Here is a 25,756-nt window from a genome sequence, read left to right on the forward strand (position 1 = left end):
AACTCAGCAGGTCAGGCAGCTTCTGTGGAGGGAATGTGAATGCATGTTTCGAGACGGGACCCTTCTTCAGAGACCCTGTGTCTCCAAATTCTCAATCATACCATAATTTTGTTCACTCTCTCTGGGCCTTCCACCGCTGAAGTTCTAAGCTTCTCCAGTGCAATCTCCTCCTTTAAGACGTTTTTTAACATCTGCCTCTTTGACCAGGCATTTGGTTACTCTTCTGATTCTCTTTACGTGGCACCATGCGGATTTTTTGCTGATGAATGCACTGCAGATTTACAAATGGTAGTTTCCTCATTTTGTTATTCTTGCTGGTCAAGTTTTGTGTATCAAACTAGACCTAACACGATCAAAGCACTGCAGACGCTGTAAATCTGAAATACATGTGGAAGATGCCACAGATACCAACAGACCACACAGCATTAAGTTCAAGTTCAAGTTACATTTATTGTTACATGCACCAATTGGTACAGTGAGATTTGAGTTACCATACAGCATACGAATAAAAGGAACAATACATGTTACAGTTTAACATAAACACCCCCCACAGCGGAATCAACGTTTCCCACTGTGAGGGAAGTTCAGTCATCCTCCTCTTTGTTCACCCGCGGTCAGGGCCTTTTGGGCCCTCCACAGTCGCCGCTACGTCGGCTCGATGTTCAGGCCCTCTCGCCGGGATGATCAGAGCTCCGACGTCGGAACAGAAGAACACTCTCAGCGGCTTGGAGTTTCCGAATCGGCCACTTCCTACCGGAGACTGCAGCTCCCAAAGTCCACAGGCCGAGCTGGGCAGAGCTACAACAATGGCAACCCCTCAGCAAAGGATCCCAGGACTCCGCAATGTTAAAGTCAGCGCCACCTGCAGCTGGAAACTCTGCAAACCACAGCTCCACGGTGTTAATCAGCAGGCCAAACACTCTGGAGGTTCAACAGGCGATCCCTGGTAAGGAATCGGCCCGCTCTGCGATGGAATTTAGTGCTGCGCCGCTGCTGAAGCTCTGGCCGGTCTCCGGCAGGAAAGGCTGCGCTAATCCAGTTGGTAGGGCTTGGGGGGGGGGGAGGTGAAGATGTGACTCGGAGAAAAGACGCTTCTTCGACCAGAAAGTGACTGGGAAACAGTTTCCCTTCTTCTCCCCTCTCACCTCCCCCACATAAAAAAGACTAAGAAACCTCCAAAAACATAATTTAAGACAGACTAAAAATAACAAATAGGTTGAAAGGATGGACAAACTGCTGGCGAGGCTGCCGAGTGTGGCGCCACCCGATGACAATGATTAATGGAGAAAAACAGTTATTGATTCAACCTGAAATGTCAACTTTCTCTGTCTCTGTTGCAGCCTGATCAACTGACCATTTACAACATTTTCAGTTGTTTTATTCCAATATGATCAATTTATACTGGAGTACAAGTATATTTTTTATACAAGTGCAGGAGAGGGAGAGTGGTTCAGCAGAACATCGCAGAGAGCAGCCAGTTGCATGCAATAAATATGAATGCCAGTGAACCTTTACGTACTAAAGACCATGCTGTGTGCCTATTAATATATTGCTGTATCAGTTACTGCTGTTAGTTAGGTGTTGACCACATCAATAGGGGCGCTGTTGGTAGTTCTATTCTTGTAATTTGGCAGAGTGAATTCCTCCCCCAAATCACTGTGGGGGCACCTTCGCCAGAAGGACAGCAGTATTTCCTCAAGGGCAATGAAGGGGCAATAAATGATGGTCTTGCCGGCATTGCTCAGATCCTCAAACCTGAAAGCAAAGAAGCACAAAAGGGTCTAGTGCACTGTACAGCAAGGACTGGAATCAACAAGGAAGAAAACTGGAAATTTGGAATCAGATCAGCTGTTCAAGCCTCATCTGCCTGGGAGATGAAATGAAGCCGTCCGTGTACTTGCAGCTACTTCTTCCTCAGGGCCATCACTGAAAATGTGTGATTGTGGAGATTCAATAATACTCCAATAATCACCTTCCGATACTTCAAAAATCCCGATAATTCAGCATCTGGCCTAAGTGAGCGGGGCCCAGCCCTCCAATAGGCCCGGTTCACACATCACGGACGTCGACAATACCTGCACCACGAGAGAGAGGAGAGACCTGCGAGCAACTACCAGGAGCGAGGTGGGCCCTCCAAGATTGAGGTGGCCAATTGAGATCGAGGGTACCATCGGAGAGCAAGAACATCGAAGAGCCGTTGGAGAATGAGGAGGGCCATCAAGATAGAAATGCGGACTCAAGAGCGATGGCGGGGGGGGGGGGGGGGGGGGGGGGGGGGTGGTGGTGGCTATTATCACATGCTGCGTCAGACAGTTGATACGACTGTTTGATGAACCTTTGCCGGTGCCATAATGTGAGGTGATTTTATACAAGTGCAGGAGAGGGAGAGTGGTTCCTCCCTCTCCTGCACTTGATTTTACCGGGTTGCATGTAAAACAAAGCATTTCTCTGTGCTTAGGTACATGTGACAATAAAGTAAAGTGTAATTGAATCATTCGCTCATTGGGAGATGTTTGATGCATTCCCCTTCAACCCACTGGGGCCCTGGTTCCTGCAATCTTTCCTCTACTAAGGGCCCTGGTTCCCACATTTCATTTAGACTTACTGAGTTCACTCAAGATGTGATTATAATACTGCATAACAATAGAATAAGTGACTTAAAAGTGTGAAGGGTATTAATAGAAATAAGGTCCACCTGTTCATTAAAATTTGTGAGGCAGGATTCAACTAAATGTTGTATACCCAGCTCTCCGATGTTAAACAAGCATCTTAGTCATTTAATTGTGCCTTCGTGACCCTGGCAAGTCCAATCTTCCTAAAATAGTACGTTATAGTAAAACTTTGGTTATCCGGCATGGCAAATTTCAGATTTTTGAATGAATTAATAAGTTTATTGGACAAGTATTCACATACTAGAAATTTGCCTTGGTGCTCCGCCCGCTAGTGACAATATGACATACAGTGACAGTTAGGAATGACACATAAAACATTAAACATTAATAATAAAACATTATCGATTAAACATGTGAATTAAATAAAATACCAGAGCAAAAGGAGGCAACAGATTTTTGGTTATTGAGTAGAGCTACTAGCTCTATGGATGTTATTTCTATTAATACCACAACACTCATTTAATTCACTTAATAAAAAATATTTCATAGTATTTCAATAAATTTTACAGAACCCAGTAAGTTTAAGTAAACTATGGAAGCCATATCATGGTGAGTAGTAGAGAGTGCAGAAACCAGGGTTCTGGTGAATTGAAGGGGTGTATACAGATGAGGTCCTAGGATTAAATGACGGTAGAATAGTAAGATTAAACGAGAACTTACCAGTTCGAAGTTTGATCGTTATTTTATGAGGAGTATGTTGAGGGAATACATGAAGAACCCCGCCAGGACGCATGCGTGGCATTCTTCAAAGCAGCGGTGTGAAATCACAGATAACTGTAATGACTGAACATAGTAAGATTAGAGAAGAAAATACCAGTTGAGTATATGATCAAGGGTGGGAGCAGATGGCACGTATTCCCTCAACGTACTGTTCATCAACAACATGATGTTGTTTCTGTGACAATATATCTCCCATTTCCTGATGTATACCAGATATAGTTTTTGGTGGACTGTCTGTGGCCCGCTGAGATAATGTTCAATGTTCGGTCCGCCAGTCCCAGTTGCAGTAGAGGTTTCTTTAGACTCTACAAATTGATAGGTTTGTTGTTTTTGACATGAATGGGTTCCCCTGTTACAGGATGAACCAATAATCTGGTTGTTTCAGGATGGATGGTGATGCATGGTTAAACCCCATGTTGAGTATCACAGGGAACCATGGTTAAGTAGGCCAATCGGCACTACCAATTAACAGACGCTGAGTCTTGTTGTATTTTTCGTAATACCCGACTGATGATGCAGAAAAGGAGAGAATGCATAGATAAACAATTGCCCCCTCAATGCAGTGAAAAGCATCTGTCCCTGCTGTCCCAGGGTCTGGTTCCCAAGAAACACAGTTTGGTAACTGGTGATTAAGTCTTATTTTATTGAATTTGCGTGACCTGATGTCTGTCACTGAATTTTGGGTTACCTGGTAGGTAAGTAGCTGATATTCCAATATTTCTCTGGATACACCATTACCAAATTGTATTAGTCAGATTGTCACTCTGTAGTCTAACACGCTGGTGATTTATCCCAGAGCAGTATGACTTTAGGCCATAGAACGCACCCCACATTTCCAGGTAGTTTATGCCCAGTGTCTGTGATAATGATGCCTCCTGTGCCTTTCATCTACCTCCACAGATGGAGATGAAAATTGGTAGTACCCCAACCAAGCGCACTGGCATCAGTTTGTAGCACCACTAAGGGTTTGCTGATAACGATAGGGTTGGAACAATGCCGAATGTTATCCCTCCACCATTTTAATTCCATAAGCTTTGATTGGTGGCTTATTGGTCTGTCGAAATGACCAGTATTAACTTTGAGTGTTTATATTTTGCCCTTTGTAGATTTTTGGTAATACAAAGGTCCAAATTGTGTGGCTGGAAAGGCAGACACTATATGCCAATTATACTTGCTACCAATCTGATAGACGGTTCACTGATGTCAGTGGGGTTGTTGCAGGCCTCAGTTAAGACTGTAGCCTTGTCCTTTGGTAAAGTCACCGACATGTGAGCTGTCAATAGTGAACCCCAAATAATCCATTATGTTGGTAGGCGTTAGTTTAGATTTAACTGGATGGATGATAACTCCAGTTTTCACCCAATTGTATGGTGGCTGTTACAGCTAGTTAGGCCAACTCCAAAGTTATGCCCACAATTAGTATGATCATATGATTATGTATTTGGTAGAGCTCTATACTGCCAGAGCTGCCCCATCCAGTTGAATTTTTTTAAATAACGTTTGTGATCAGTCCGTGTAGGCACTGAATAGTAAGCATCTTTTAGGTCGATGCTAGCCATGGACTAGCCTTTGGAAATCAGTCCTTTAGCAGTTACCAGTTCCCATTTTGTACTGAATATATAGTACAATGTGTTCCAGCCAATCGTGTTGGGTTTACCAATTACCCCTTTTGCACAATTCAATGGTATATCCCTGGATACTGCTTAGGATATAAGTGTCTTTAGTTAGTATACACCATATCCAAAAGAGTGTAATCTCCCACCAATGTGTGTATTATCCACTCTTCCTATAATTTGTAAGGGACCAGACCCACCTACCTCCATTGTTACCAGTGGAAGTTTGCTTCTTCTGTGTGGTCTTCGTGGAGGTTGAGGCGCCGGTGTCTGGGTTTGTTTTTGGGTTGGGGGTTTGCGCATCTTCCAGAAAGGCCGGTCTGGGCTATGGTCTAAAAGACCGCTGTCCTGTATGCCCGGCCTTTGAGCTTTCACCAGCTTCTCTTGTTCTGCTGGTGGATGCATAAGGGTGCTGTCTTTGGCTGTAGGAGATCCTTAATGTTGTCGCCTTTATGAGCCCCAAGGCTTTCCTAAGTCCTGCTCCGACATGTTTCCAGATGCTATTTCCATGACTGGAACATTCAGGGATGCGCAGTTTCCTGGTCCCAAGTATTTTTGCAGTGGTGTCCATCGTGATCTGGCTGTATGTATTTGGACACCATGACCAGTAGATTTTGCCTTCCTGCACCCCCTGCACACTTGTAGTTTTGTTCGTCAAAACCCCTCTTCAGGGTCAGCCCAGAATTGACCCCCCAGTACTCCCCTCTGACAAGGGAGATGCACCGTGCAGCCCTACAAGAGGTGCTGCTGTGGGTTTTACATAGTGCCCACAGTGACTAGACTCCATCTCCCGGAGCCTGTCATGTTGGAGCTCGGCTCCATAAGCCGCTCCAACTTTCTTTTCCATGTTGGAGCTCGGCTCCATAAGCCGCTCCAACTTTCTTTTTTATGTTGGAGCTCCAACCGGCTCCAGCGCTCATGGTTGCTGGCCGCCCAAAGTCGGACTCATCAGTCAACGACTCTTTTGGTTTTCTTCTTGCCTTCCCGCCCAGACGCAGTGTTTAATCTGGCCGGTGCGGGGGCGAAGTCGGGCACAGCTGTTCCCTTATGGGTGATTCCTGTGCCGCCGGCCGCTGCTGGCGTCCGCAACTCCGCGGTCTTCCCCCACCAGCTTTGTCGCAGCTCTGGTCGACTTCTTTGTCTTGTGCATGTTTCCCCCACCTGTAGAACAGTATGGGAACAATAAAGACCGCAGTATCACTTACCTGCAGGTCCAGGCTTAAAACTTGCCGTTAAGGGGGAATGTCTTCCACCCCTCCTCCTGCCGTTTTGACTTGTCAAAGCCAACGGCTCCGTTCTGTATAGTCTCCCGCCCAGCCATGGTGTTTCATCTGGCCGGTGCGGGAGCGAAATCGGGCACAGCTGTTCCCTTACGGGTGATTCCTGTGCCGCCTGCCGTTGTTTGCACAGCTCTCCATGTTTCCCCACCTGTGAAACAGTATGGGGAGAATAAAGACCACAGTTTCACTTACCTGCAGGTCCTGGTTTAAACTGTCGCTACGGGGGAACGTCGTCCCACCCCGCCTCCTGCCGTTTCGATTTGTCAAATTCAACGGCCCCATTCTGAATAGTCTCCCGCCCGGCCGTGGTGTTCTGGCCAGCGCGGGACCAAAAGTCGGCACAGCTGATCCCACTTACGGGGCTTGTGCCTTCAGCTGCTGCTGGCTCCCGCAACTTCGCGGTCCTCCCCAGCCAGCTTCACTCGCAGCACTTGTGGACACTGTTTTGTCCAGCTTCCCCCCCCCGTGTAAAAACAGCACGGGGACAAACACTACCGCAGAGTAAATCACTTACCTGCAGGTCGCGGTTTCAAACTTACCGCTGCGGGGGAACGCTCCACCCCGCCTGTCGTTTCGCAAGCGTGAAAGCGATATGGCACGCATGCGTCCTGGCGGGGTTCTTCACGTAGTCACTCACGTGACTCCGAAGTAAAATTCACATCATACTTTGGCTTTTGAATAGGGCTCGGGGGATTTTGGTTATGTTATCTGATGAAAAGCACCATTCAAGAATCAAGGTGATAGTTTATCTCAGCAGTGTTCTGGCTTACTGACAATTGGCCCATTGATGCATCGGAGTTCTATAATACAGAAAAAAACAGCTAACATAAGTGGTCTGAAACTAAAGGCAATAGAATATGGAGTGCAACTGCTTAGACTGGCCTCACTCGCCTTGCTGCTAATGAACCCATCCTCTAAATCATGGAAACAGATAACCAAAGAGATACATTCAGGAGAAAAGTACAATGGTAGAAACTACTTGCTTCACTGTGACTGTGAAATCTTGGATGTGCTAAAGTCATAACAAACAGCCCAATACATCCAAAGAGCCTGAAGAAGAGTCTCGACCCGAAACGTCACCCATTCCTTCTCTCCAAAGATGCTGCCTGTCGCGCTGAGTTACTCCAGCATTTTGTGTCTACCTTCGATTTAAACCAGCATTTGCGGGGTTTTTCTACCAATAACATCCAACGCTGTTTGTGCACCATATCACAAGAAAGATAATAATAATTATTATTAAATTATAATAATCACTATAATATAAATTTAATAATAATTATTACAATTATTGTCAGCTCCATAATTTTTTGAGCCCTTATATTTTCATACCAACAATATATACGGCCTTTTCATCAAAGTAACTACTTGTATGTAAGTTCCATTGCAAGAATCAAACTTAAACACTCTGAAGACAATGTTCCTACACATTGGTGTGTATGATTTTAACTGACGGGCTAGGCTCTACATAACATTTTATTTTAACTAATTATGGGGGAGAACATTAAAGCTTTTGAACTTTTACATAACAGTACGTTCATTAATCAGTCAACTTTTCATTTCACTAGCCCATATCAGTGATAACAGATCTGCAGCATATTTTATATCTTACACATTTTGTTTCCACTGACTTCAATGGAAATAAAATGAAGTCATATAGAGATACGCCCATCAGATGCCTATTCACACCAGTCCTACACTAATCCTACTTGATTTCTCCACATTCCTATCAACTTCACCCTGATCCACCATCCACCTATCCCCTGAGGCAATTTGTAGCAGCCAATTAATCTACCAATTTGTACACTTTTTGTTTGGAATGTAGGAGGAAACAGTAATGCCTGTAGGAAACTCTTGCAGTTGCATGAAAAAATAGTAAACTCCACCCAGACAGCACCAGAGGGTAGGATTAAATATGGGTGTGGAGCTGTGACAGTGCCAGTATACACCACTGTGCTGCTACTAATCTGGTGAAATATAAAATGGACAGTTGATTTCTCAATGACCAATCATAATTATAGATTCTGACAAAGTAAGATACAATCAGTCAGTCACAGTTGTTCCATCTCACAGATCATCCTATTCAATCTTAAAACCATTGTAGAAATGGGGTTACACCATAGGTAGTGTTTGATGCAACCCTGGCCTAATGCTGTGAGTAGGTTAGAGATCACATGGGAAGAATGAAACGGGTTGCAATAGGACGTGTAAAAATGTGTGATGGTTGGCACAGACTCAGGCTGAAGGGCTTGTTCCTATGCTGTGTAGGAAGGAACTGCAGATGCTGGTTTACACTGAAAATAGACAGAAAATGCTGGAGTAACTCAGCGGGACAGGCAGCATCTCTGGATTGAGTGACGTTTCTGGTCGAGACCCTTCTTCAGAACAGTACCTGTGCTGTATCTCTCTGTGATACTGTGACTGCATGGCCACTTGTTAATCTCCATTCACGAATTGCAGTCTTGCTTCTATTCCCGTATGTGAATAAGATATTGGGCATCTCCTGGCACAGAGGTGGAGAGAAAATCTGGTTGAGGAAATTCATAATTCCAACTGCTTCCCTGAAAACATGTAGACTAATGAAACACCAGGTATCCTGTGAACATGTAAGATGATGCAGAGGCCTCAGTGTGGGAGGAAATTGATTAATTTCCACCTAGAATTTATGTTATAGTTATGTTATGTTGGATCTTATAGAAATATATAAAATTCTTAAAGGATTGGACAGGCTAGATGCAGGAAAAATGTTCCCGATGTTGGGGGAGTCCAGAACCAGGAGACACAGTTTAGAATAAGGTGTAGGTCATTTAGGACTGAGATGAGGAAAATCCTTTTCACTCAGAGAGTGTGAATCTGCGGAATTCTCTGCCACAGAAGGTAGTGGAGGCCAATTCACTGGATGTTTTCAAGAGAGAGGTAGATTGAACTCTTAGGGGTAAAGGAATCAAGGGGTATGGGGAAAAAGCAGGAAAGGGGTATTGATTTTAGATGATCAGCCATGATCATATTGAATGTCGGTGCTGGTTCGATGGCTGAATGGCCTACTCCAAAACATATTTTTCTTTGTGTCTATATTCTTTATAATAGTTAACAATGGTTTAGATTCTTCCAATGAAAGTCACTTTGTACCTCAATTATTAAGCTTATCCCTGTTTGGCTAAGCACTGGGACCCTGTTATTAATGCTCAATAGAAGGACAAAACTTTCTCGAAACATCTTTGTTCCTGGTCTCCTACTGTTAACTGTGCCCCAGTGCCAGCAGCAAAACAAATCCAATACTTCTTGGGTATTTTGAAATGGCTGGAGGCCAGTTTCAGAGCTCCAAGTTTAGGGAAGACCCAGAAACCGAGAATGGGAAAAGCAGCACAACAAACACCAGCTGCATCCAATTACCCTGGTGACCTGAACAACCTTAACTGAATGTGTTGCTCATGCAGACAACAGGAATTGCGCAAAATCCAATGCGGGTCCAGATTCTGAGTGTTACATATTTAACACTTTCGGATATTTCAATGCACTGAAGGCCAGATTTTGCTTAAAATCTGAAAAAATGACTCATAAATCTCAGAGCAAAGAAACAAACCGCTAGAGGATCTCTGTGGATTGATCAGCATCTGTTACGGGTAAAGAGTTGTTGACGTTCCAGGTTGAGATTCTGAGGGAAGACAACCGGTATAGAGAGGAGAGGGGATATGATGAAACAGGGACTGGTATGTGATAGACACTAAATGCTGGAGTAAATCAGCAGGACAGGCAGCATCTCTGGAGGGAAGGAATAAGTGATGTTTTAGGTCTCAACCCAAAACGTCACCCATTCCTTCTCTCCAGAGATGCTGCCTGTCCCGCTAAGTTACTCCAGCATTTTGTGTCTATCTTCGATTTAAACCAGCATCTGCAGTTCTTTCCTACAAATACTGGTATGTGATAGGTGTGCCGAGGAGTGGTGAGGGATGATGAGCAGAAGGAGCCAGGAGGGACAGGGGGAGAATCCAGTTGGGCAAAGGAGACAGGTGAGTGATAGATAGAAGCAGACAAAAAAAGGGCAGATAAAACCATATGGGGGAGGTGGAGACAGAGGCTACTGGGTGACAAGCAGGGAACACTACCAAAGGGCAGAGGTGCTGGAATGTGATAGGCAGGTAATAATAGGATCCATAAAGGAAGAGATGAAGGCCAAATGGAACCAGATGAAGAGGAATCCGGGAGTGGTGATTGGGTAGAAGGTAGATGGAACCAGGAGTGGAGTGGGGCAAAAATAGATGGTGGGGTAGTTGGAGGGGCGAATTGTAAAGGGAACAAAATAGGAGGATCTGGGGTGGACTGGAAGGAAAGAGAGAGGGGAACGCAGGAAATCAGTGTTGTGTAATATGACCCATACACAGGAGTACCAACTCCTAGTCTATATTGTAACACAAGCGGAGGAAACATTACATGCTATCGTCTCCGTAGTCAGCATCAAGTCTGACCGTGAGATGGTGAAGTACTCTTATCAATAGTCCGGGATAGGGATGAAGATCCAGACTGGACTACAAACGGAATGTGCAGCATGCATAATACGTGTGGTGATAGATATAGTAAAGGCAGGCTAATATGGTTAATCTACAGTCAGAGTAACCTGACATTGGAAAAGTTAACATTCATAACATATAGTTGTAGCCTACCCAGGCAGGATAAAATGTGGTTTTCTTATAGTTTGCTTGCAACACACCCTGGCGGTGGAGGAGGCCATGGACAGACATGTTGATGTGGGAATGTGAAAAGGCATTGAAATGACATGCAAAAGGAGCTAGGGATGGCCAATGCGCAGGTTCTCTATAAACCAGTCGCCTTGTGTCTTGCCCTTTATGAGGTAACTTTAGGAACACTCAGCTTAAAAACCTTCTCTATATTAATCAAAGCTGACAATTAAATTAGATAAATATCTTCCAGTCTCTCAATCTTTAATCACCATTCTTCTTTCTTTTCCTTGGCGTATCTATCCAAATTTCTCTGCTCATTTGTAGTGTTTAACTGCCTATCCCTTCTCGTCTCTGTGTTTGTCCCTCCATCTCTGCTTCTTCAATGCAGTGGTTTATTATTGTCACGTGTACCAAGATAAAGTGAAAAACGTAGTTTTGCAACTATTCAGGCATATCATGCCATACATGAGTACTATAGAAAGGGAGGACTGAATACAGAGAAAGGAAATAGTGTTTTTTACAGTGTAGATTTTTTAAAAGTGCAAGAGCTGAAACAAGAGAGATTGGGAGATCAAGATACATCCTTAGCATACAGGAAATCTGTTGAAGTCTGATAACAGTGGGGAAGAAGCTGTTCATGGTTATTGCTTTTGAGTTGTTATATCTTCTACCTGGCAGGAGAGAGAAAAAGAGGAAACAACCACGATGCAAGCAGACTTTGCTAATGTTGGCGGCTCTCCTTGCAATATGTCTGCTCTCCATTACTTATCCCTAGTGTGTACCCGTTTATCCCTGCTCCTCAGTGTGTCCGTCTCCCTCTCTCTGAATGTGTCTAACCATTTCTCCCTGCTTCTTCAGTGCAATTGAATCTGATGCTTGTTTTTTCTTTGCTCGGCTCTATCTCATGCCCAGTTTTAACATGTCATTAGCTCTGAGAAGCTGCTAATTTGTGGAAAAGATTTTGAAAAAGGTTCAGGAGCCTGTTATCCCTTCTACCCATGCCCTAGATTTGTGACCTCAGGAATAAATCAGAGTTTCACTCAGGCACATTAAACATTAATGCATTACTGACATTATTGCACAGATTTGTGCTTTCACGGGCAAGGATAACAGCAGATAGGGAATGTTACAAGTGGCTTGGTTATGATGGAAAACAATTTGCAGTGTGCAAGGTGAAGTTACCCTGGAGCTGTGGGAGTAGTGGTGGTAGTGGGAGTGCAGCAATACTGACAGCCTTTTGAAGTGGGGATAGAGAGTAGTGTGAGGTACAATCTGACAGTGGGGTGTGTGTGATACTGTGCAAAGCTGAGTCTGATTCTGTGGGTGATATCACCACCCAGACTAGGAGAGAGCTCTCAATGTGTTTACCTTGGCAGAGTGCCAGTATACCAAGTGCTGTGACATTTATAACAGTGCATTTTTAACAGAGAGCAGCATCAGAGGTAGGATTGGGAAGCAGGCGTGAAGGTGAACCTGGGGTTGAGAACCAGCTGCCACATTGTTCCTCCTTATCTCAACTGTTGCTGAATTGTGTGCAGGAAGGTGGTCATCATCTTTCTCCTTCCTTTGGCATGTAAACCAGATATCCCAAGTCAATGCAAGAGGGCATTGAATACTCGGGGCATGTTCTGGCTGCATAATCCACATGTACCACTTTGTGATATGTCTATTTGCAAAGAAGGCAGACAGAAATCATTGTCATAGAATGAAGCATAAATGCAATACAGATTTCGATTAGCATTTCTAGTCACATCACAAAGTTCTTTATAACCAAAGTGTAGCCACTGTTGCAGCCATTTTACACATAAATAATCTCCGCACACAGCAATGTGACAATGCCACCACTATCTGTTTTGGTAATGCCAAGTTAGGGACAACCAGCCAGTCAGGGAGTCAAAGATGGAAGCCAGGGTTGATTTATGAGTCTGGGCTGAGCTCCAAGGTAGTGAAGTCTCAGTGACGTGGAGCAAGAGCAGGCTGAAAGGAGTAGAAGGTAAGTGTGAGATATCTAATGTGGAAATCGTTTCTGATGTACAAACACAGCTCGTGTCAGAAAATGCTGGGTCAAATTTCCACAGTGTATCTTACTCTCGCCAAACTGCATTCTCTGTCACCAAGTGCTGAAATAAACAGCGCCATGAGACTGAATTTCTCGACCGCATTCTATGGCAATGCCGCACTTCCTCAGCATGTTCTACATGAAATGTTTGCTTTAACACAATATGGTTATTGCAAAAAAGATTCACCATCCCCTTGATTTTTTTTGCATTCTTATGGAAAAAAAAGAGATACATGTTGGTTATTCCCAATGTTTGCCAATCACACTCTCAAATGTAGAAACCCATTCTGATGTCTCTCAGTGAGAGATGAGATGATAATAGGGTAATGGGGGTTAGGGGGCAAGAGAGAGAAAGTGGCAGACTGTGAAAGAACAAGTACCATCAAGAATATGAAGTCTTGAATGAGTTGGGCTGGCAATTACAAAGGACCTATCCTTAGGACGTTGGGGAAAGGATGGAATGAAAAATCCATTGCCTAACAGCCATTGGCTTTTCGTGTCCAAAGGAACAATTACAAATTAGATGACGTGAGATATAAAAATCCTTAATCTCAAGACTCTTGATGCAATATTTCTTGTAAATGATGCAATCCGAGAGGTTCCCAATGGAGATATACACAAAATGCTGGAGTAACTCAGCGGACAGGCAGCGTTTCTGGAGAGAAGGAATGGGTGACGTTTCGGCTCGAGACCCTTCAAAAGTCTGAAGAAGGGTCTCGACCCAAAACGTCACCCATTCCTCTCTCCAGAGATGCTGCCTGTCCCACTCAGTTACTCCAGGATTTAGTGTCTATCTTCGGTTTAAACCAGCATCTGCAGTTCCTTCCTACACAGGTTCCGAATGGAGTAGCTTTTGATTAGTGAAAGGTAACAGATTCTCAGGAAATCACTGCATTTAATGAAGTAGTTATCTTTTGATTTGTCACCGTCTTATGGCCATTATTGGAGAGAAATTAGCCTTGAAATTGGACTTCATCCTTTTCCCTTGTACTAAACCATTGTTCCCTTTAACAATACTATGCACGTGTCTACTCCCAACTCAGGATAGGTGAGAAACTTGTTGATTTATCTGTGGCTGCCATGCTGACTCATGGGAATAGAAATCTTTAAAATTCTAAAAGGGAAAAGCTAATGATTAAGAAAAAAAATTTCTGCTTAAGGAGAAATTCAAACCAAAGGGCCCTGAATACAGAAAAGACACCGATAAATCCACAACAAAATTCAGGAGAGAATTAATTTCCCAGTGTCATTTGGAGTAGTGGATGAGACTAGCAATTTAAGGGTCAAATGGATAAAAGGAGAGAAAGGAACAGATAAATATATTGATCAGATTAGAGAGGAGGCTCTTCTGATTGTATAAAGTTCAACGTAATTTGGTCCAGATAGATTGTTCCCATGCCATTAACACAATTCCACTCAATGTTTAAATATATACACTTAGCTCATTTAAATGGTGTTTATTGCTTGTGTCCTTGCCCCAGGAACGGCTAGACACCATCCGTCAGGGACTTGCAGACACTAAGAAGAAGAACCATGCCCTGGTAGAACGTGTGCAGTCCATGCAGGGCTCACAAGGGGATCTGGAGCTGAGGCGCTTGGACCTTGATAGTCAGAATCGTCAACTGCAGGAGGTGGGTTATGAAAACACTGATTGTACCAGATTTATCTCAAGTCAAGAGGTACAATGGAAGTGGGAAGTTAACTCGGAACGATTGGTGGAGTTGAAACACAGGCCACTGATTGCTGCACAATCAGGTCCAAACGCTGGTCCATCGACATTCACATCTGCACTTTCCATAGAGTGGAACTGAAAAGTGTTCACAGCAGGAATTCTGGTCATCGATTGTCCACTTTCTTAGTTCAAGGCAATTTAAGGTCAACTGTGGCAGATCATAAGTGATAGGAGTAGAATTAGGCCATTCGGCCCATCAAGTCTACTTCACCATTTAATCATAGGTTATCTATCTCTCCCTCCTAACCCTATTCTGCCTTCTCCCCATAACCTCTGACACCCGTTCTAATCAATAATCTATCTATCTATCTCTGCCCTAAATATATCCACTGACTGCCTCCACAGCCTTCTGTGGCAAAGAATTCCATAAATTCACCACCCTCTGACTAAAGAAATTCCTCCTCATCTCCATCCTAAAAGAAAATCCTATAATTCTGACGCTATGGCCTCTTGTCCTAGACTCTCCCATAAGTAGAAACATCCTCTCCACATCCACTCTATCCAAGCCTTGAACCAAGATTAATTGGTTTGATAAAGTCAAACCTTGTATATTAAACCTGGTTTGCTGACTGTGCCCATTGAGATATAAGGATGGCGCTGTGGTTGAGCCGCTCACTCTGTAATGACTATGGGGAGAGGGGTGAGCGAGACCAGCTAGATTGCTACTATTATCGAATGATTTAATGTTGACTCAGTTTTCTGCACTGTAGTGCTGTTCAGAGGGTTGGAAGGGATGGAGCACAGATAGATTTTCCCAGTAAATATGATAAAGATCAATGGAAACACCAAAGAAGGAACAAGCTGCCTCTGTTCAATGCCCTCAGGCCACACAGACATGTCTGCCCTGTTATTCATACCTATTTAAAGGAGTGATACCAGTCATATAGAAAAATTGGGAGATTTTTTTCAATTTCTATGCTAAACCTTGTAGGAGCAATTGATTATCAAGACTTCAAGGGCCCGTGCTTTCATCCATGTATTCATACAGCACCTAAACAGGTCATTTGGTCCATTGCATAGTAGATCTCCTGCTGGGAGCAGCACGCAATGTGTTGCCACAATTACAGTCTTTTGTTGGTCAGTGATATACAAAATATTATTTTGGAGAGAGATTGTACTTCATAAAAGTTAGAACATAGTATGCCGCAGACACAGGCCCTTTGGCAGACGATGATTGTGCCGAACATAATCCTTAGTTAAACAAATCTGATCTGTCCGTACATGAGCCATATCCCTCAATTCACTGCACTTCCATGTGCCTATCTAAATGCATCTTAAACGCCACTATCGTATCTGCCTCCTCCACCACCACCCCTGGCAATGTGTTCCAGGTCCCCACCACTCTCTGTGTGAAGAAACCTGCCATGTATATCTCCATTAAATGGGTGTCAAGGATTATGGGGAGGTCAGGAAAATGGGATTAGGAGGCAGAGATCAGCCATGATTGAATGGCGGGGTAGACTGGGTGGGCCGAATGGCCTAATTATACTCCTATAACCACAGAATATGGTGCCATATGATGAAATAATGTGTCGACTGGGCTTGTATTTACTGGAATTTAGAAGGATGAGTGGGGATCTTATAGAAACATAACATTCTTAAAGGATTGGACAGGCTAAATGCAGAAAAAATGTTCCCAATATTCGGGGAGTCCAGAACCAGGGGTCACAATTTAAAAATAAGGGGTAGGCCATTTAGGACTGAGATGAGGAAAAATTTCTTCACCCATAGAGTTGTCAATCTGTGGAATTCTCTGCCACAGAAGGCAGTGGAGGCCAATTCACTGGACATTTTCAAGAGAGAGTTAGATTTAGCTCTTAGAGATAAAGGAAACAAGGATCATGGGAAAAAAGCAGGAATGGGGTACTGATTTTAGATGATCAGCCATGATCATATCGAATAGTTGGCTTGAAAAGCCGAATGGCCTACTCCTGCACCTATTTTTCTATGTTTCTAGAATTAGTGAACTTATATCTAAGTTCTCTAGTGTTGGACATTTCTATCCATCTCTCCCTGTAGCTGAAACCCTCTAATCCAGGCAGCATTCTGGTAAAAGTCTGCACCCTCTCCAAAGCGTCCATGTCTTTCCTGTAATGACGGACCAGACTGCACGTAATACACCAAATGCGGCCTGACCAAAGTCCCTTAGAGCAGCATCATGACTTCCTGACTCTTATATTCAGTGCCACTAGCAATGAAGGCAAGCATACCATATACATTCTTTACCTCTACATTTTCCTCCCAGCTCTGGTTGAATTCCACAAGTGGATTAGTTATAGATCTCCACCCTCCTTTTGCCAGATATTGCAGAAGCGACAGGAGAGTGAGCAGGAGGTCCTGAAGGTCATCGGGAAGCTTCAGAAAGAGAAGCACATCTACCAGGAGCGAGTGGCCAACCTACAGAGGGCTGTGGCGCAGCTAGAGAATGAGAAGCGAGAGCTGCAACGTTCAAAAGTGTGCCTCGAGAAGGACCAATCTGCCCTGAGGAGAATACTGGATAAGGTGAGAGGGTCACTAACCTTAACTTGTCATTTTTATATTCATTCAAGGGATGTGGGCTTTACATGCTGAGCGTTTAATTGCCCACCTCTAGATGCCCTGGAGAAAGTGGTGGTGAGCTTCCTTATTGAACCACTGCAATCATTGAGGTGTGGATATATTCAGCAGAGTTTTTCAGGATTTTGACCCAGCGATGGTAAAAGAATGACAATATATTTCTAGGTCAGGATGGTCTTTGACTTGTTCTGTGTATGCTCTCCCTCCCCCCCCCCCCCCCCCCCACACACACACACCCTCAAACCCCTCCTCCCCTCCCACACATGAAGAGGAGGGGGGATATGGGGAAATGAGCCGTGCCTGTGCGGTTAGGGGCTATGGGTGAGTGGTGGAATATTACTTTGGGGGAACGGGTTGCGTTGGGGGAACAGGTGAGTGGTGGAATATTGCGTTGGGGAATGGGTTGCGTTGGGGAGACCAGGCCTCCCTTGCCACCCAACGGGTCCCACTTAGTCTAGTTTTCTTGTCAAAGCTTTCGCTGCGATTAGTAGTGCCAATGACATGGGTTAAATCCTGACTTCCAGTACTGTCTGTGTAGAGTATGCATTCACCTCTCGCATCTCAAATACTGTACATACTCAAGGTATTTCAATTGGCCATTGTAAATTGCTCCTAATGTCATAGAGTCATACAGCACAGAAACAGGCCCTTCAGCCCACCGTGTCTTTGCTGACCTTCAAACACCTGCCTGTTCTAATCTCAATTGCCAGTACTTGGCGTGTAGCCTCGTGCCATGGCGATGCAGGTCCTTGTCTCGAAAGTTAGAATCAGGAAGAAGATGAAAAAGTTGAGAGAATGTTAGTGGGGGATTGTTTTGCTCTGATAGCCTGAATAAACTATATTGGCCAAATGGTCTCATGCTAGATCATAAGAATAAACTGTGATCTATACGAAAGATAAAGAGTACTAGATGGCAGTGGGAAGGAATTTTGTGGTTTCCACTGTACTTACCTCCTTTCTTGGATTTTCGGGATAGAGTGGGTAGTTCTTGTTTTTGCACCATAGGGTAAGCTTTCCTGCCATGATTCTGATGAGCTAGGTGGCGGAACTCCTGCTCTTTTTTTAAATTCTTATATTAAGGCATAATTATGCCATAATCTTAAGGCATAATTATGCCATAATCTTATATTATGGCATAATTAAAAATGGAGAATATTCTCCCAAGCTTGGAGCATTACCCATGAACCATCATTATTGATACCATCCATGCTCTGGTTGTATTATCAGGTTGCCTCACTTTGAGTGAGACAAGGGCTAATTCCTTCTGTAGTCTCTCTCAGTTTTGCTCTACATCCTGTGCACCTTCTACAGGGGTGTGTTTGTAAACAGCGACAGACAAGCTTGTCATTTTTATTTATTCTGTTGTGCAAAGTTCATTTATATTGGTTCTGTCCATAATTCTTACCTGCTGCAGCCAATCTTATATTCAATACCATTTATCTGCACAGAATTTTGACTTGGGTGGACAGTTTTGCTGGTCATGATGGATCTGCCCGGAGTGAATATGACTGGTAATGGGCAGTTAAGTAGTGCAACCAATAGAGCTGCCAACTCACCTCCATTGACCTCTGGTGCTGCCTGCGTGGAGTTCACATGTTCTACCCGTGACCATCTGGTTTCCCCAGATGCTCCAGTTTCATCCCATATCTCAAAGGCACCTCAGTTGATAGGTTAATTGGCCTCTGTAAATTGGTAAATTGCCACTCGTGTCTGTGAGTAATTAAATTGGGTGGGTTGAAGATTTTTTTTTTAAATGGTTCATGTAGGATTAGTGTAAATGGCACAGACTTGGTAGGGCAAATGGCCTGTCTCACAATGTTTCTCAAAGTAAACTTTGTGTGCTTGCCACCTTGGAAATGCTACCCGTGCCAAGAAATAAGATACCTTTGTAATTATTTTCATTTTACTTGGGATGGATTTTGGTTGCCGTCAGTTCCAGGTGAAATCAGACTGACTGAGATACTGGCTGGATGCCGCCTTAGATGTTCCCCCATCTCGGTCACAGGCCCAATAGCCCAAATCACACACTGTTTCCTCCGTCAATTGCCAAGAATTAGAGCGCTTGGCTGAAACATACAATCCTTGTTAAAAAGTCACAAAATAATTAGGGGTATATTGGACAAAGACTGAGCCAGTTAAAGGGTTGGCAGCATGACATCAATGTTTTGGAACACGTATCTGCCAGCCTCAGTTCTGAAGGATATTGTAAACTGATTGTCTCTTTATAGTTTGCAGTCTTTCATACAATCCGCACCTTTGTTGCATACTGAGATTTCTGACTACATCATCACACCACATCTCACAGAGGCGTAGGGCCGCTAACATCACGGTGAACCTCTCCCTGTGTTTTCCCTCACCTCATAGCAACCCTTTACACAGCTGTTCTTTGGCTGCAACAGGGAGAGTTTCCTTCGGTGTTCAACATGCTTCCCAAAGATCAGCAGGACAGTGATGCAGCATTTGCAGGCTTCACAACCAGCTTCTACTGGGACTACACATGTCCATGAGCCTGTGCACAAGTCACCATTGTACATTTCTTAATATATTTATGCCAAAACACAAAAAAGGTTTTTCTAGTAGATCTGACTGGATGGTTGCAAGACATAATCAATATGCAAGACATAATTAACATGCCACAAATGTGAAAGTGAAATTTTAGATAATGGTGTTCCAAACGACTTTGTTTTAACATTATTGCTGTCTTAAGGCCTTCCAATGTAATCATGTTGTCGGGATTCCAGAGGCTGGAATTTTGGTTTGCTGAGCCTTTTGAACCAGATCCTGCTGTAAATTTAGCTCCAACTTTGTGTACAGTCGTGTTGTCCTATTCCTTACTTCAACCTCCAAACTCAGGTCATCAAAAGGTCCGTGCTTGGTTCTTGCCGAACCTTATCACGGTCTTTCAGGTAGCAGGGAAACAGATCCTTTGGTCCACTGAGTACATTACGACCATCAACCCCTAGAGTGTGTGTGCTCCAATTATAAAATATCAGTCATCTTAAATCTCAAATCTTTTTCTTAAATCTTAGCCCAGTTTGCTGAATATCACAACAGATTTGGTACATCTCGTCACTTTTTGCTTCACATATATTTTTCATGAAGTGCTGAGCTTGTTTCTGTTGAGATTTTGTAACTGAATAAATGGTAAAATGGGCTGGAGTGCAAAGGATCACCCAGTGGCAGTTATTTATTGCCAGTTTATTGAATCTTGACACAAACAGAACATGTCTTGGCAAACGGGTTCTGTTTATTACAATTCAAGCTGCAAACTCCAAGGGCCTGAATCAGCAGAAGTGCATCATAAATGATCATTTTGACCAGCAGCTAAACCATATTTGTGTGTGGGCCGATCATTCACTTTCCATTGCGGCCCATTCCTCAGTCTGAGCTGTGTGATGGCACTGTGCCTGCCTCCGGGTTAGCGCCCACCCTGCTTTGTTTAAAGTTTGAGAAGCCCATTAGAAACCCTTGTAACAAATAAAATCAAACTTTAAAACAAATCAAAACTAACTTGCTTCCCTTTCTCTGCGGGTCTGATGGCTCCTGCGGTCAGAGAGAATAGAATCGGCGTCAGTGGTTTTGTCAGTTTACAATGTATTTTAGCGGTGCTCCGTTATAGTGGAAGAAAAATTAGCTTTTATATAGTCCCTGTGATGAACTCAAGAATGTGCAATAGTGATTTACAGTCAGGAATGGTGTGGCGTAGGACACTTGATCATTTTTCATTTGGCCACTGCCCCACATTCAACAATTAAATAAATAATAAAATGTTCCGTAGCTGTGATGATGGTTGAGGTAGAACTGTTAGCCATGTCAACAGTACCCCCTTGTTTGTCTTTGAATTAGGCTACAGAATCTTTAAGTACAAGAATCTTTTCAAACTAGTGGGGCCTTGGTCTAGCACCTCTTCCAAAAGAAGGCACCGGAGAATCTCTACATTGGAACGTTCTTCTGAATTTTATATTCAGGTCTACAGAGTGCAACTTGAACCCCGAACTTTTGATTCAAAGGCATGGGAGGTAGCATGGACATCATTGTCACCATCGGGCTCTGCGAGTGGTAATAGTCAAGTACTTGAGATACTTTACATGAACCATTGGATAGAGAACCTGGAGCTAATTGCAACATGGATTCCGCCAAATAGGACTGAGATGAGCAGAATTTGTGGAAAGGATTGTAAATTGTTTGAAATCTCTAGCCTGGAGAGCAGTAGAGATCCTCATGAAGGCAACTCCCCAGAAACCACCCATGAACATGTGGTAACCATGTGGCGACTGCATAGTCTTCTGCAGTCGCCTAAAATGTCACCTAAGTGGGACAGGCCCATAATAAAGAAGAAATATCACATATATATAGTGATTGCCAATCTCGTGATTATATCCCTTTAGTGATATAATATAGCATATAATGTGAAAATGGAATTACAATCAGCAGTCGGAATGGTCCATCCCCACACCCACCAGATTCCCTGGAAAGGTAATCTCCCTGTGTCTCGCAGTTGGACAAAGGACAAAGGACATTTATTGTCACATATACCAATTGGTGTAGTGAAATTTGAGTTGCCATTTGCAGCACACCAATAAAAATAAAACACAACATTAAAGAATTTAACATTGAGCATAAAAACATCCCCCCACAATGGTTCCCACTGTGAGGGAAGGCAACAAAATCCAGTTCTCTTCCTCTTCTTCACCTATGGTCAGGCCTATTGAGGCCTCCGCAGTCGCCGCGATGGCGGCCCAATGTTTCAGGCCCTCTCGCCGGATGATGGAGCTTCGGTGTCGGAAGAACACTCTCAGCAGCTGGGAGTATCTGGAACAGCCGCTTCCTACCAAAGACCGCGGCTCCAGTAGTCCACAGGCCATGCTGGTCGGAGTTTCGACACTGGCGATCTCGGCGAGAGATCCCAGGCTCCGCGGTGTTTAAAAGTCAGCGCCGCCCGTGGCTGGATGCTCCGCAACGTCAGCTCCGCAACATCAGCTCCGCGATGTTGGAGTCGGCGGTCACAACACTCGCCCTCGGTAAGGCATCGCCCGCTCCGCCATGATGCTTCAGCGCTGTGCCGCCACATAAGCTGAGGTTCTGGCCGGTCCCGGCAGCAAACGCTGCTCCAGTCCCGTTGATCGGCCGCGAGGAAGGGGCGAAGATGCGGCTTGGAGGAAAGCCGCATCTCCGACTAGGTAGGGACTGAGAAATACAGTTTCCCCCTTCCCTACCCCCCACATAAAAAGACTAGACCTCCAAAACAAAAACTTTTAACACACTAAAAATTAAAAAGGGTGAAAGGACAAACAGCTGCAGGCAGGGCAGCCATACTCGACGGCGCCCCCACTCATTGTTGTAAGACTGTTGATTTATTTTTACTTCTTGTTGTCTCCTCCCTATGTACTTTACATGACTCTTTTCCCTGGATCATATTGAATCATAAACAGAATGAGTCTGTACTTAACAGGTTGCATTTCCTTCCCTAGCAGAGGTAAAGAAAGTTAAATTCAATATAATTCTGTGATATTTATTAACATAGCAGAAAATACTATTTAATGGTGCATGGGTACCTGCTTTTATTTAATAGTTGAATCTGAAACTAGGGCTACTTATCCTTGCAATGGTCAATCAGTGTAGAGAGTTAAGGGCCTGTCCCACTTACGTATCCTTGGCACGCAAATTACACGACCTCGTGGTCGCGTTGAGGCGCACGGGCATCGTATGGCCGTGCGGGGCCACTCCCACTGAGAAGCGCGGAGGAGTATGTAGTTGTGTGCGACATCGCGCGGGGCTCCGAAATTTTTGTAGCGAACAAAATCTTCGCGCACCAACGGCCTGTCGCGTAACTGACGTCCAAAGTGGGACAGGCCCAAGACCCTGGCGTGACGCAACGTCTCACCTCCAACACCAGCAGAAGCAGGCAAACGATCGCCAAGCTCGGCCTGGGGCACACGGGCGTTGCAGTCCGGATCCGCCCCCACTCTACTCCCAGAGCGGGGGCCAAGAAAATTGAAGATGGACACAAAATGCAGGAGTAACTCAGCGGGACCGACAGCATCTCTGGAGAGAAGGAATGGATGATGTTTCGGGTCAAGACCCTTCTTTTCGAAGAAGAGTCTCGACACGAAACGTCACCCATTGCTTCTCTCCAGAGATGCTGCCGGTCCCACTGAGTTACTCCAGCTTTGTGTCCATCTTCAAATGAGGTCATGCGCTCCAGACGGCTGTGCATGCGCATGAAATCGCGTGCGACCTTCGCGGGACCGTCGCGCCTCAACGCGACCACGAGGTCTCGTAATTTGAGTGCCAAGGACACTTAAGTGGGACAGGACTTTAGGAAGAAGGCTGAAAATCAAACTTCTATGGTGGTTATCTCTGGATTGTTTCCAGTACCTCGTGCTGGTGAGGGCAGGAACAGGGAGATAGGGCATCTGAATGTGTGGCTGAGGAGCTGGTGCAGGGAACAGGGATTTAGATTTATAGACCACTGGGATCCCTTCTGTGGTAGGGGTGACCTGTACAAAAGAGACGGGTTACACCTTAACTGGAGGGGGACCAACATTCTGGCAGGCAGGTTTGCTAGTGCTACATGGGTTGGTTTAAACTAAATAGCGGGGGAGGGGTTGACAAATTGGGAGTATTAGGATGGAGTTGAAGGGGAAGAGAGTACAGGAAAAGTTACAAAAGACACCCGAATTAATGGGACGGAAAGGTCAAGAAGGGATAGGAGAGTCAGGTCAGGTGAAATAGGAACCGGTGTGAGAGGGGAGGTGAAAACCGAATTAAAAGTGTTACACCTGTATATGGAACCGGTGTGAGAGGGGAGGTGAAAACCGAATTAAAAGTGTTACACCTGTATATATGAATGCGGGAAGTATAAGAAATAAAGTGGATGAGCTTGGCGCTCAATTAGAAATTAATAAGTATGATGTTGTGGGAATTACAGAGACATGGCTACAAGAGGCCCAGGGCTGGGAACTGAATGTTCAGGGGTATACGTCCTATCATAAAAACAGACAGGTGGGCAGAGGGGGTGAGGTGGCTCTGATGGTAAAGAATGAAATTCAGTCCCTTGCAAGGGGTGACCTAGAATCAGAAGATGTAGAGTCATTGCGCATAGAACTGAGAAATTACAAGGATAAAAAGATCCTAATGGGAGTTATCTACAGGTCCCCAAACAGCAGCCTGTAGATAGGGGGCAAGTTGTATCATGAGTTAAAATTATTATGTGACAAAGGTAATGCTATGGTGTTTATGGGAGATTTGAACATGTAGGTAGACTGGGAATAGCAGGTTGGTACTGGATCCCAAGAAAGGGAGTTTGTAGAGTGCCTCCGAGATGGATTCTTAGAGCAGCTTGTACTGGAGCCTACCAGGGAGAAGGCCATTCTGGATTTAGTGTTGTGTAATGAACCGGATTTGATAAGGGAACTCAAGATGAAGGAACCATTAGGAGGTAGTGACCATAATATGATAAATTTTAATCTGCAATTTGAGAGAGAGAAGGTCAAATCGAAGTGTCAGTATTGCAGTTAAACAAAGGGGCATGAGGGAGAAGCTAGCCAAAGTTAACTGGCAAGGGACCCTAGCAGGGATGACGGTGGAACAGCAATGGCAGGTGTTTCTGGGAATAATCCAGAAGATGCAGGATAATTTCATTCCAAAGAGGAAGAAAGATTCTAAGGGGCATAAGAGGCGACCGTGGCTGACAAGGGAAGTTAAGGACAGTATAAAAATATAAGAGAAGACGTATAACATATCATAGATGAGCGGGAAGCCAGAGGATTTGGAAACTTTTAAAGATCAACAGAAGATAACTAAAAAGGCAATAGGGGGAAAAAAGATGAAGTTAGGTAAGCTAGCGAAGAATATAAAAGGAGGATAGTAAAAGCTTTTTAGGTATGTGAAGAGGAAAAAATTAGTTAAGACAAATGTGGGTCCCTTGAAGACAGAAACAGGTGAATTTATTATGGGGAACAAGAAAATAAAAGACAAGTTGAGCAGGTACTTTGGTTCTGTCTTCACTAAGGTAGACACAAACAATCTTCCAGATGTACTAGGGGACAGAGGACCTAGGGTGACAGTGGAACTGAAGGAAATTCACATTAGTCGGAAATTGGTGTTGGGCAGACTGATGGGACTGAATGCTGATAAATCCCCAGGGCATGATGGCCTGCATTCCATGGTACTCAAGGAGGTGGCTCTGGAAATTGTGGACACATTGGTGACCATTTTCCAATGTTCTATAGATTCTGGATCAGTTCCTGTGGATTGGTGGGTAGCTAATGTTATCCCACTTTTCAAGGAAGGAGGGAGAGAGAAAGCAGGGAATTATAGACCAGTTAGACTGACATCGGTGGTGGGGAAGATGCTAGAGTCGATGATCAAACATGTAATAGCGGTGCATTTGGATAGCAGAAATAGGATCGGTCCAAGTCAGCATGCATTTACGAAGCGGAAATC

General features: G+C 44.3%; 1 protein-coding gene across 1 annotated transcript in view; it reads left to right on the forward strand.

The window, feature by feature from the left end:
• Nucleotides 1–25,756, forward strand: part of crocc2 (ciliary rootlet coiled-coil, rootletin family member 2) — a 241,308-nt gene that overhangs the window by 191,775 nt on the left and 23,777 nt on the right. Inside the window, exons 32-33 of the mRNA XM_033031518.1 lie at nt 14,502–14,651; nt 17,054–17,254. Of these exons, the coding sequence (XP_032887409.1) occupies nt 14,502–14,651; nt 17,054–17,254 (351 nt within the window). The remainder of the gene's footprint in view (nt 1–14,501; nt 14,652–17,053; nt 17,255–25,756) is intronic.

This window comes from Amblyraja radiata, chromosome 13 (assembly GCF_010909765.2).
Source record: "Amblyraja radiata isolate CabotCenter1 chromosome 13, sAmbRad1.1.pri, whole genome shotgun sequence".
Taxonomy (NCBI): domain Eukaryota; kingdom Metazoa; phylum Chordata; class Chondrichthyes; order Rajiformes; family Rajidae; genus Amblyraja; species Amblyraja radiata.